Source organism: Emydura macquarii, unplaced genomic scaffold (assembly GCF_026122565.2).
Source record: "Emydura macquarii macquarii isolate MOO-44397 ecotype Brisbane River unplaced genomic scaffold, CSIRO-AGI_Emac_v2 contig_2205, whole genome shotgun sequence".
Classification (NCBI taxonomy): domain Eukaryota; kingdom Metazoa; phylum Chordata; order Testudines; family Chelidae; genus Emydura; species Emydura macquarii.
The window spans coordinates 21,863,890-21,877,755 of record NW_027132342.1 but is presented as its reverse complement, the minus strand read 5'-3'; the positions used below and the strand labels follow the sequence as shown (position 1 = coordinate 21,877,755).

General features: G+C 37.7%; 1 protein-coding gene across 1 annotated transcript in view; it reads right to left on the bottom strand.

The window, feature by feature from the left end:
* The window catches only part of AGBL3 (AGBL carboxypeptidase 3), a 55,260-nt gene that overhangs the window by 15,538 nt on the left and 25,856 nt on the right, over positions 1–13,866 (bottom strand). The window contains exons 9-15 of the mRNA XM_067558960.1: positions 12,033–12,195; positions 11,121–11,247; positions 9,580–9,680; positions 9,304–9,425; positions 7,847–7,913; positions 3,094–3,192; positions 1,349–1,417 (exon numbers count right to left, since the gene is read on the bottom strand). Coding sequence (XP_067415061.1) covers positions 1,349–1,417; positions 3,094–3,192; positions 7,847–7,913; positions 9,304–9,425; positions 9,580–9,680; positions 11,121–11,247; positions 12,033–12,195 — 748 coding nt within the window. The remainder of the gene's footprint in view (positions 1–1,348; positions 1,418–3,093; positions 3,193–7,846; positions 7,914–9,303; positions 9,426–9,579; positions 9,681–11,120; positions 11,248–12,032; positions 12,196–13,866) is intronic.

Genomic DNA, 13,866 nt, shown 5'->3' with positions numbered 1-13,866 from the left:
AACTTTACACATGGGACTTGCGAAGTAGGATAAGTTGAAACAGAATAATCAGTTATACATTTCTAATTACTAAATAAATAAAATTAATAATAATACCCATTTGTCCTGAGGTGACTACATTTACAAAAAAGTCCTGAGTCCTTCCATAGGTCCCCTTTAGATTTTGCTGTGTTAACAGCACACTCATTTGATTGCTACATTGCTGTTCCTGGCCAACAGGGTTTGGGTTATACAACAGCTTATGGGGACACAAGATAGGTGGGCCAAAAATGTGATCTACCAGCTGTGTGTCTGATTGTGGTGTGTTTGTGTATTCTAGACATGAGTGACAGTATTGTTTTTTTCCTCTGTGTATTTGAAAGAGCAGGATTCATGTAAATTTCAATTTACAGCCTGCACATACAAAAGTTTATTTTATGATTACTTAGCAGTGGTCTTATAATTGATATGCCAGAAGTCCAATCCTATTCTATTTAGACCTAATGGTAAAATTCCCATGGACTTTAAGTGGAACATGATTGGGCATACGTATTTGTCCAACATGTACTAAAGTATTAATGGAAATATGCCACTAGTTGTATGAGAAGTCATATTTTATATCCAACAACTTTGACTATGTCCTTTTGACAAAATTAAGCACATGAGATGCTAGCTTGGTTAGTTAATAAATAGTAAGTATAGTGTTACTTCCTTTGACAGGTAGGAAGGTATATGAATTGTCATTACAAATCATGAATAGTGCAAATATTTTGATACTCTGGGCTGAAATGGTTTCCAAGATTATTTAGAACTATCCATGCCTTTTTCTCTAGGACCCCAATAACTCCCTTCTTTCGCTCCTCTTAACAGGCCCCAAAGTGTTTTATATGATTGATGGAGAAATGCTGGAAGAGTGTAACATTTTAAAGGACTGACAGAATTCCCCTTAAAGGGAAGAAAATCATGAAGAGAAGGATTTTACAGAGGTGGAGGGACTGTAGTGGGTAGCTTCTGAGGTCAGAGGGGATCTGGTCAAATCCCCTGTCCCTATGCATGTCCCTACAGAAAGAGCTAGGGTATCAAATAACATGTTAGTGGAGACTAAATTTTAGCATCTTTGGCCTCTCCCAGATTCCTGGATGTTGATACCTTCCTTCCACTGGAAACCTGTGACCTAACCTACACACATTTTACAATAAAGAAAAGTGGTCTTTTTCAGATTAATTATTGTTCCTTTATCACAACAGTGTGTCCAAAGTCACTGCTTCTGAAGTAAGCTGCCCATATGTTATTCTCTGGTCAGATGAAGAATAACATCCTATGCTGAAAGAAGGTACCCCCATAGTTTAGAGTACTGAAAAGCCCTCACATTTTTGCTTCCATTTCCTCTGTTCTTAGTGATGCTGTGAAAATTCTCTTCTGAAGTTTTGGCTTTTCTCTAAATGGAAAAACAATAAGTAACCATCTTTACACATAAGGGAAAATATTACATCTTAGAGAAAAGAATGCTATAGAATACTAGGATTCCAAAGTTAAAAGCATGAGGTGTGGGCAAAAAGCTGAAGATCAGTGCTTTTCTCTTACAGTTCTAGTCACAAAAGATATGAATCCTGGACACAAACATACTTCAAAATGGTAGCAGGCCCCACTCTTCCTCATTTCTGCATACATGTCTTGTAACCTTGACTGGGGGTGGTACTGTTGCCACTCTTGTAATTCCATAATATTAATAAAGGGGTTCCTTTAGAAGGAGCTATATATATGTAACATCTGTTTATCCATCAGTCTATCTAAAATGTTAATGAAGTGCCCAACATCACAGTATACATACACCTAAAAGAGGCATATCATGTAGAAAGCTGTTAACTTACTACTTTTTTTTTCTTTTAAATTTGTGAACTATTTCAGTTTTCTAGGTTTGATCAGACAAAGCGTGAGTGAGGGTTGCATGCAAGCTTCCCCCATGGGGCTTGGACAATACTTAAATAGTGACCCATGATATCCCTTGCAATTCAAGTCCTAACCTCCTTCTGGTAGCCTTAACAAATGATACAAAATTCTGTGGCCATTTCATCAAAGCCACAAAAAGGGATGTTGATAAGATTACTGATCTTGTCATTTAAATTAGTAATTGAACCCAGATCCCCAGAGAAGGAAGAATATTGCACAACATACTGCATCAGCAAGTGCTCAAATGCTAGCGATTTTTTCCCAGAAATGGTGATTTACTGTGCTTTCAAACAGATTTGGCAAAAGTTATTAATTTTCCCCAAGTAACAGCTTATACAACAATTTATTATTTCTTGCTGCTATCATCAATACATTAAATTCACACATTATAAAATCTGCACAACAACTTTTTACTCTTTTTTCACATCTCAGCAAAGATTTAATAGCAGATGGCATGGTGAAGTTTCGTATAAATTGGATGGATAAGATAACCAAAATATGTCAGAGGTGGCCAAACTTACTAATCCTCTGGGAAAACAGAACAATCTTCAGAAGTTCGAGAGCCAGGGCGTGCCTGCTGAGCTCAGAAGCCCTGAGCTCTGGCAGGCTTGCTCCATAGGGCAGAAGCTCTGAGATTCCCCTCCCTGCAGGACAGAAACCCCTCGTCCCACTATCCCATTGCAGGGCAGAAGTCCTGAGCTCCCCACCCCAGTCTGGTATGGTATGTGGAGAATAGGGGGGCATAGGAGGCTCCGCAAGCTGCATTTTAACTGTAAAAGAGCTGCATGCAGCTCACAAGCCAGTTTGGCCACCCCTGGCATATGTGTTAGCAGAATATGACGTGAGGTTGTAAATAATTAGGACTGAAAATGACCAAATAAAGGCCTGATTCTGTGAAGTGCTAAGCATTCTGAACACCCGCTGACTCTAGTCTTTCACAGGATACTCTGTATCTTGCAGGATCTCTATTGCAACATCCTTGCTTTTTTATTGTTTGCTTGCTTACTGGCAAATTTGCAAAATGTAGTAATTCATAATAGGTCTCCCAGTCATTACTGCAAAACTGTGAAGTTCTAGTGATCATCCTAATCCAGTTGGATGGAGAAATGCTACTACAATTCATTGTCTAGCATATATATCACACCAGAAGTAATCATGCCCTACCAGTTGCTCTTGTGTATGTTTTGTATGATTCTTTTCCAGTGTTTCCAGATAGGAATTCCTCTCTTTCTTTGTTTTCAAACACTTCTTCTTGGATTTTACCTAGCAAACAAACCAGAATTTATGTGGATGAGAAACAAACTGCCTCTTACATTTCTATGATGTTCCTCTGTGTTGGGTAACAGAGCTCCGGATAAAAACAGAGTCATGTCCCCCCAATTTCTATTATTTTCATTTAAAATTCCTTCTACTATCTGAAATCACAGTTCTCCAAAACGATTCAGTGTCTGTCCCCCATGACAGCTGGATAGCCAAAATCATACTATAGTGCTTAGCATCCTGAGTCCTAGGGTAAACCACAAACACATATGTCCTGGAACAAACTTTTGTGGAGTGTCTAGATTAATATTTGTAAAGGTGTTAGCTAACTCAAGTGATTTGGCAATCACTTAACTCAAGTTACAAGAGGACCACAAACTCTAGGTTAGAAAAATATTGAGTGGCTTTTGCTCTCTAGAGACCAACTATAGCCAACACAGGAGTAGTGCTGATGGAATCAAACTCAGCCCTCCTTGACTAGAACCATGGTCCTTTTTGGGTGGAATCAAAGAGAGGAATATATAAAAGATACAGCTCTGTACTTTGCTATCATGGGATCATCAGACCAAGTTTGAACTTTACTGGTTTCTTTCTTTTTTAATTCAGGGAAGGGTTTTTTGGTAAATCAAGTGAAAATCTCAGGTTTTGGAGCAGATTTTTCACACTGCTTTCAGCTGGATACTCCCACCAGCCACCAGACTTGTATCACTCCTTAGGATAAACAGGCACATTGCTAACCTGATGGTTGGAGGTGGGGGAGAGGGAATGCAGAGTTTGAAAGGGTCAGGAAAAATATTCAGTTTATTTTCATATAACTCAGTATTTGCTGGTAAATCTAAAGTCTGTTTTAAATTTGTACTGAGTTGTTTTTAACAGGTAAATATTAATTCTTCTCACCCAAACTTCTCACCCAAAATGTTGAACTAAATATATGGACATCTGGATTTATAATTCATAAGTGGATAACTCTTAGACTGAGGTTAAAAATGGTAATTCTTTGAGGAGGCATGCAGGGGACAAGAGATAGAAATGCCAAATAAATTCCCACATAAAAGAAGTGGTGGATCAATCTCTGATGAGAAATAAATCTGATTAAATCAGAGTTGAAATAGTCATGGTAATTACACTGCACTAGTGGTGTAATTTATAATACACAGCATATATTGCATGATTTCTTTTGCCTGGAGCAAAATGGGGTGGAGAAGCTTCAGTTTTACCCAATCATCATCTAAACTGGATCCAAAAGTTAGAATCACCCAAAGGAAACCATGGAATCCATCAGCCCAGTCATCCAGAAAGCCTGTGTATATTTGTTTTTTAAAGGATTTTAGGGGCTGGTCTCTTTTGGGTTCTATGTTTCAAGTTTATAGCTTTCCTTTTATTATTTGTATTATGTTAAAACAGAAAGCTACAATAAATAGAAACTATTACTGTCAACTGAAAATTACTAATAAAAAGTAACTTCACCACAAAAGACATAAAGAAAAAAAAAAAAAACCAAACCAAACCAATTTTGCCCAAGAAGAGGGGACTGAACATCTGAAGTATTGAACGTTAATCCCTCATGCCAAGGGCATAAACCCCAATTCAAAAGAATGGTTAGGTATGTGCTTAAATCCATCTCTACTCAGCAAAGCAATTCAGTTAAATATGCACTTAAGTCCCATTGCCTTCAATGTGAAGTGCTTTGCTGAATTGGCACTATAACTGCTAGTGTTGCCCTCCAGAATAGCTACTATTGAGGGTAGGAACAGCACTGTGTTAACATCATTTAGTGCTAGAGTCATGACTGATGCGTGTGTTCTGAGGGGAGTGCATCATCTAAGCACTGTGAGCCATGAGCACTTAGCATTAAGGAATGATGACTGACACATCAACACATGTAGCGGCACCAAGATTCTCATGGTAAGTGCTGGTGTCATAGAATCAAAGAAATGTAGGACTGGAAGAGACCTCGATAGCTCATTTAGTCCAGTCCCCTGCACTGAGGCAAGACTAAGTATTATCAAGAACATACCTGACGTATTCGTCTAACCTTTTCTTAGACAATGATGATGATTCTACAGCCTCCTGAGGTAATTTGTCCAGTGCTTAACAACCCTTATAGTTAGGAAATTTTTCCTAATGTCTGACATACATTTTCCTTGCTGCAATTTAAGCCCATTACTTTTTGTCCTGTCCTCAGTGATTAATCAGAACAATTTATTACCATCCTCTTTATAACAACCTTGTGTGTACTTGAAGACTATCATGTCCCCACTCAGCCTTCTCCAGACTAAACAAACCCATTTTTTTTAACCTTTCCTCATAGGTCATGTTTTCTAGATCTTTAATAATTTCTGTTGCTCTCCTCTGGACTTTCTCCTTTGTCCACATCTTTCCCAAAGCATGGTGCCAAGAAATGGACACAGTATTCCAGTTGAGTCCTTATCTGTGCTGAACAGAATGGAAGAATTATTTCTCATGACTTGCTTACAGCACATCTGCTAATACATCCCAAAATGTTGTTCGGGTTTTTTTGCAACAGTATTACACTGTTGACTAATATTTAGTTTGTGATCCACTATATCTCGAGATCCTTTTCTGCAGTACTCCTTCCTAGACAGTTATTTCTCATTTTGCAATATGCAATTGATTAGTCATTCCTAAGTGTATATATGTGCATGTGTCTTTATTGAATTTCATCCTATTTATTTAAAATCATTTCTCCAGTTTGTCCAGATCATTTTGAATTCTAATCCGGTCTTCCAAAGCATTTGCAACCTCTCCCAGCTTGGTATCATCCACAAACTTTATGAATGTATTCTCTATGCCACTGTCCAAATCATTTATGAAGATATTGAATAGAACTGGACCCAGGAGAGATCCCTTCCAGGTTGATTGTGAGCCACTGATAACTACTCTCTGAGTATGGTTTTCCATATAGTAGGTTTGTCTAGGCTATGTTTCGCTAATTTGTTAATGAGAACATCATGTGAGACTATCAAAACCCTTACTAAATTCAAGATATACCACATCTCCTGCTTCCCTCAATCCACAAGACTTGTTACCCTGTCAAAGAAGAATATTAGGTTGGTTTGACATGATTTGTTATTAACAAATCCATGTTGAATGCTACTTATCACCTTATTTTCTTATAGATATTTACATTATTTTTCTGGGTACCAAAGTTAAACTGACTGATCTATAGGTTGTCCTTATTCCCCTTTTCATAGATAGGTACTATATTTGCCCTTTTCCAGTCTTCTGAGATTTCTCCTATCCTCCATGAGTTCTCAAAGATAATTCTTAATGGCTCAAAATTCTCTTCAGTCAGTTCCTTAAGTATTCTAGGATGTATCTCATCAGGCTCTGTCAACTTAAATACATCTAACTGTCAAAGTAATTCTTAACTTGTTCTTTTCATATTTTAGCCTCAGATCCTACCCCATTTACACAGAAGTTCGCTATATTAGTTGTCCAATCACTGCTCACTTTTTTGGTGAAAAGTGAAATAAAAGAGACATTTAACACTTCAGCCATTGCTGCATTTTCTGTTATTGTCTTTCCCTGCTCATTGACAGGGCCTACCCTGTTCTTAGTCTTCCTCTTGTTACCCTTTATGACCCCTGTTGGTTTAAACTCGGGTTTTTTTGCCTTGACCTTTCTAATTTGTCCCTACATGTCTACATTGGTTTTTTTTACATTCACCCTTCATAATTTGATGTAGTTTCCCACTTTTGTATGACTTGATGCTTTTACCCTTGTATGACTTGATGCTTTTGTATGACTCTTTTGAGTTTCAGATCATTGAAGATCTCCTGTTTAAGCCAGGATGGTCTCTTACCACACTTTCTATCTTTCCCACGCTTTGGGATAATTTGCTCTTGGGCCATTAAAAACGTCTCTCTAAAAACTGCCAACTCCCCTGAACTCTTTTTTCCCTTTGCCTTGCTTCCCAATCTTATCTACCAATCTTATCTACCAATTCTGAGTTTGTTAAAGTCTGTCTTCCTGAAGTCCACTGTCTTAATTCTGCTGTCTTCCCTTCTGCCATTTCTTAGAATCAAGAACTCTATGTCATGATCACTTTCGTCTAAGCTGCCTTCCACCTTCAATTTCTCAACCAGTTCTTCCCTCTTTCTCAGAATCAAATCTAGAATAGTCTCTCCCCTAGTTGCTTCCTCTACCTTCTGTAATAAAAATCTGTCTTCAATGCATTGCAATGATGCATATTATGATCCTAGACCCACTTCTTTTTTTAAGGTGTATAAATATTTCTATGCAACCAGAAGAGCTAGAAATGGCTTTTCTTTTGAAATGGAAGACTAAATTCTGAAAAACTTAGTACAGAAGATTATGACAATTACAGAAGATTATGGGAAATCCCTAATTTTGTTTACTGTTCTGCATTATAGATTTGGACTGCACCTGTATTCGGAAATACTGTAAAGCTCAGTGACGTGATAGACTAATATAGTCTATTAACTGTACTTCACGTTATTCAGGAGAATCCAGAGGCATACTCAATTTATTAACTAGCATTATGACTAGTTTGCTACACACTTTCACCTCCTGTTAACTTAGGCACATAAAACTGTCCTTTCAGCTCGAACAATTTCTTTCTTGCTACATCCAGTAGAGAGATCTAAGCAGCTGAGAGAAGTTAATAAGATACCTGAGTATCCAGTTTTAGCCAGTGTGAAGCTGTATCATTGGAGTCTGAGCTGTCAGAAACTTGGGTACTGTGAAAGATTGAACATTGTTTTGTTTTATTTCCTTATTTTTGGATTGGAAAAAATATTTTGTTGAGTTCATCCATATAAAATGACTGTGCCCTGCTCCACCCCTTACACACGGTAATCCTATTGGAAGTGCTGTATAAATTGTGGTTTTCATACTTTCCTCATATAGAGCACACAATCTCATTGTATAGGCTGCAGGACCTGGAGTTAAGCAATATAACAGAGGGGACCTTGTTCATGGGGACTACAGGGTTGTCCAAAAAGCGTTGGTTCCTCAGTACTATCTGATTTGTGCAGATGACATTTCCTGTTTCTAGCTAGCTATGATATAATTTTAGCATTGTCACTCTAGTTTGTCATTTCATCTAATAATATCTCATTTTGTTTTCTATAAGCAAGCCTTCTATTAATTCTCTACCAAGATGCAATGCACTGCAGACATTAAGATATGTCTGTCTGTATTTTTTAAAAAACAACAAAACTTCTTCTCTTCATTTGTTTATTATTCACCAAGAGGAGTGAAGACTTCAGTTTTGGGATGTGTACTTCTTAGTAATTCATAAGGGAGACAGTATTTTGAAGAGGCAGTTTTCAAAATAATGCACTGACAAGGCAAGGACCAAGAGATATTTCATTTCTGGTATTAAATAGAAGCATCGAGATTTTCAAAAAATTACAAAATATTACTTCTTGTGAAATGAATTTGGAGATTTCTGAAGCATTCACAATAGGCTAATGTCCACATCTCATTAAATCACCTGCATAATTGTCACTACTTAACTTATTGTCAGTTTCAGCAGTGAGATCAAGGATTGATTGGACCCTGGAGACTGTATTTCTCCCTGACATCTAGGGGTGGATCATTCAGGAGAGAAGCACATTGCAGGGTCAGTGAGGGGAATCTTGTATTGCTATTGCTTATGATGGACCTATTCTGTAGCTAAATGGAGTACAGGACTTCAGTCTGGCACCTTTCCACTGTACTATATTCACGTGCACTGAATTAAATGATACACTTTATCCAACAGTTACACTTCTGTGCAAACATATAAGGTCAAAAAATAGTGTATTGATTTACACAATGCAGCTGAAAGTTCTGCACCAATTTCCATTCAGTTCAATTCCATCTCTCCCTAAGGGCTTTTAGAACCCTATACTGGGCTAATGAGAGGCCGGCTTTCTTTTGTAGGACAGGACCAATCTTGAGGTTCTATCCACAGCCAACTGATCATTAAAGACTAACCTGAGATTCAGATATAATTACCTTGTAATAATTTCAATATTAAATTATTGGTAACTATTCTACTGACTAATGTAAATGTAGTCCCCTTTACCTAAATGCACAACAAGGTAGAATAAATCTCAATATATCTCAATAGTTTTGATTTACCTGGAATCTCTGTCTAGCATGGGATCTGTGACAGAGGCATCTGAGTCACAATTAAGATTCTCTGAGTTTGTCTTCGTTTGCTGTTTCATCATTTCCTCTAATTCTTTCAGACACAGATAATACTAGAGAAGATCATACACTTAGTTAATAATGAAGTCCATTGCCTCACTGAAAGCTACTTAACAAAACCAATATAGTGTTTGTTATTACTACCTTCAGAGAATTTTATCACAGAAATACTTGTATTCCAATAGCTCTAAGAAGGGCTTTTCTTACCTTACTCTTGTCTGGATCACAGTAATCCAAGAGGGCATCACAGAAATGGTATCCTACTGATTCTAAGTCTTCTGTGTTGAAGTGAGTGCCCCGTCTATTGCCTGAAACATCAACAGGGATACTCACAAATGAAGACATAACTGTCCTGCTCACCCGCTGCAGTGATATTTTCAGCATGGGGACTGAAAGTAAGTTAAAATTTCTTTTGTTCAAGACTGGAAAAATCTAATTTTTAGTTGCTGCCCCACAAACTTATAATATAGTTTCCAGAAAAACATTCCACCCTCTCCAAAGCCTTTGCTGAACATTGTTGGTTTTCCAAGACATCTTGGAACAGTTTTCTACTATTTCAATACAACTGCTCAAATGACATGATTATGACATTGTCTTGTTCTTCCTGTGCTCCAATCTGACTGAAGCCTGAGTATCAGCAATGCTTCTTAGAATGGATCTTTTGTCCCCATACTTTTAATCAAATAAGGAAGTTAGTGCTTCTTAGTGTCCCTCCACCTCTCATCACAGGTCAGAGGTTCATTCCCTTCTTTCAAGAGTGGCTCACAGTAATTATCCACGGTGGCAGACAATAAAATCAAATGAACTTAAATAAAGCACAATCTATTTAGCACAGCAAATACAAAATAGAGAGAAAAGTAATCTAACTACAAATTAAATTGAATATGCTTGTTCATTCTAGAGACTGCACAAAATGCTAGGTTGGCCGGCCAAAAGTTTTGGGATAATAACCACTGAATAGTTCCTATAGCAATCTCTGATATTCTAGGTTTGGCAAAGCTATGTGTCTAGTCAGCACCCCGTCTTGATCTGCATGAGATCTCCTCCTTTCTCTAGGCAAGCAAACACCCTCTTTTATAGCCATTATGGCCTTTTTTAAACTAAGAAAAATTAGACCTGCACTACTGGGGCAACAATGGTGGAAGCTCTTGTCTAGACAGCGTTAAGAATGCTGCAGACATGTCCACACTAAAGCTTCCCTACAGCTACTACTGATGGAGTAGAAATTGATAGTAGAAACAGAAAATTCTAAATCCATGTTTTGCCAGTGTAGACAGTGTCCTCATGCTGGTGTCTCAGAAGGATGGAATTATATATGACATTACTTCCAACAAAACCAGTTTGGGACTAATAACATTTCTCCTCACCTCTCACTAAGTATCCTCAATAAGCAATCTCTCCTCTCATTTGTACAATTGTTTCTGGCATATTTATTTTTAGCAATTCCATTTAATTTGGTAGGCAGGCCCACTAATTTATTATGTACTGGTTTCCAGTACATGTCTGTAATAATTAATTATCTAAACACATCTAATACATGTCTGAAAATTAACTTATGTATACCCTGGGTTAAAATGCTCACCCCAACCTCACGCAATTTATCATTTATCTTTGTTAAATAGGATTATTTGAGGATGGTAGCTAAGACCATCCAGATCCCTACCGTATCTGTAAAAAAAAAAAAAAGGCAACAAAAACAGATTTTGTTTGATGACCCCTGCAATTTCCCTTGAGTAAAAAGGCCTTACCTAGTTTAGAGCCACAAAAAGTGGCTTCCAAAGTATAGCTGTTGCGGATGCCCATCTTCCACATCACTACTCGACCTGTCCCTTCTTTGCTTTTCTGTACTTTGAAATTGCAGTCTGGGAATGAAAACTTAAAAGAAGGATGTATGGTCAGCTCCTTTTCCCACTGAAGTAGAGATGAAGATGCCACAGTTTCATCTTAACCTCACTAGCTTGTAAAACTTTCAAGCTTCCCAACTAGGAAAATAGTTAAGGGTTCATTCCATCCTTCTCTCACCCTGTAGTGCATCACACATGGTACATAACAGTCTTTTAATAATTTAGGTACAACAGAGCGGTGGTTGGAATGAGAGTCCCTCTTTGATTACAGCAGTTCGTTTTACTTTAACAAGGACTAGTAATCATTTCACCATGTAACATCTTTTAATACTGCGTCAAAGGAGTCTACTCCAATAGTTGGACTACCATCAGATTGCTGGGCCAGCCCAAACATACCTCCATTTCTATTTTTAATACTAAGATAGTGTGAAATGCATGTTTAGTGAAAATCTAAATAGCTCTTCTGTCATGGGTGAACAAATCAACAGTTGGTACCCTGGGCCATATGGAGCTTTGGATAACTTCACCACTGGTTTCTGAAGACAACAGAATTAGACCCAAATGCTACAGTAATAAATCTAGTGTGTTAGTTTGTGTGTTGTGCTATTATTGAATCGCTGAATCCTGATTGATTTAGAGAATTGACCTGTTGTGTGTTTTAGCCAATCAGAAGTCATTTTATCAATAAAAGCACAATCTTGTAATGCTTAACATCTTTATAAATAAGCTTGTTTCCAATTGACTGACATCTTAGCAAATCAGAGTGGCTGACACCGATTTCATTTAGTGACTATTTAAAGTTAGCGACTTGCTTACCTTATCTGGACAGTTCTTGCTCATCATGAGGGGAAAGATGCGTTGGTGCAAGCATGGCATGTCTGCTTGCTCCCCACCATCACAGCCATACATGAAGACATTCTCTTTTCTGCTATGACCATGAAGATCACAATACAGGAGAATGTCACGCTCCTCCATCACTCTGTAACAAGAGAGAAAACAATATTTTACTGTAAATACTTTTTTTCTGCATCTCAGACACACCAGCCTGGGCTGATGGGTTGCAGCAATCTTCATAGGAATAAATACTTACACATGTGCTTAACTTTAAGAACATGAGTAATCCCATTGATTTCAACAGGATTACTCATGTCCTTAAAATTAAGTATGAATTTAGCTGCTTTGCTAGATCAGGGCCAGATAGCTCAGCACCTTGCAGGATCAAACCCAAAGAGTGTGCCATGGCTCAGAAACAACAAGATCCAAGGTTGTGCATCAGAACTTTGCATTCATTTTATTAAAATAGTTATAATGGGTAAGTCATTCTTTATGAAACCAAAAAGCTTTTTTTTAAAAACCTGTGGGTAACTGAACTCTGTTCCTTTTTGGATCTTCCTTTCTTCAACAACAATTATCTGGGTTTTCCCTTCCACCTCCACATTTCCCTTCCCAGTTACATTCTCCTCCAGCCTTACTGAACCTCAGGTCCGGGAATGATCTTCAGCCACTTCAGGTGTGTTTTAAAGCAATTTGTAGTATTGCAAGACACTGCACTAGAATGCTACTTTTATGGTCCTTTTTGTGTGCCATATCATACCCATGGCACAATCTGGAGAGTTAAATACATCATAAATATACAGCACTGAACTGTGTAGCAGAGAGCCCTTTCCCCATTCAGGGTGAAGGAAGAATTAATTTCAAGTGTCAGGTTTTTTTTTTTTTTGCAATATAGCAAGTTTTGGAATATGTTGTATTTTGTCTATAATATTTTTAAAAGAAACATTGCAAACCTGCACAACTTTGAAAAAAAATTGGGATTTAACACATCCCCAAAAAGCCAGTTCCAGCAGAATTTCACGGGGGTGATGTGATATCATCACCATCATTCATGCTGGGTCATCATTCTGCATCGGAGTTGGCAAGTCATGATGGATCAAGAAAAGGAAAAAAAGAAAGAGTACCTTTTTTAGTTGATAATGTGCTAAATGTGGGTCTGGCTATTTGGGGCATTTCAGCACATTTGTCTAAATGTATTTTTTATATTTTGCTATACAAGTTGCCTTTAAATTGTAAAACTGAGATGTGGGGCAAAGAGAGGATTTATCTGCTACACAGTTTTGGAAAAGACTAGCCTGTATCCATCTATCATAAAAACTTTTGTCCTTTTTCAAATCTACCCAAGTTGTCTCCTATGCAAGAATAGTCCATTTCATTCTCTAGCAGGCTCCAGTCCTTCCCCAGAGTCATCACTGACTCTTGAAAGGGCCAGTGTTTGAAAGGCCAGAATGGAAATAAGTAAAAGAGTCAGTGTTTGAATTTGAACTTCTTCTTTAAATATTTTCCAAATGGAAAGGTGGTAAGTGAGACTGAAGGATTCTTATCTGAAGAATGGAGAAGCAGAAAGGGAAAGTGCTTATGAGCAAACATGTACCTGAGAATCAAAACATACTGTAACTGGCACTGTAATTTAAATATTAGCTCTACCGGCACTGGCAGAGTCCTTTCAAAGCTAAAGCCATTGGAAGAACCCAGTTACAGAAGCCAAACCTGAATGGTGATTCTGGGTATGAAGTTACATGTATGGGTATGTCTGGGTATGAAGCTACAGAGATGACTAGATCTCTGCACTGCATAAGGAAGTGAAGCATCAGAA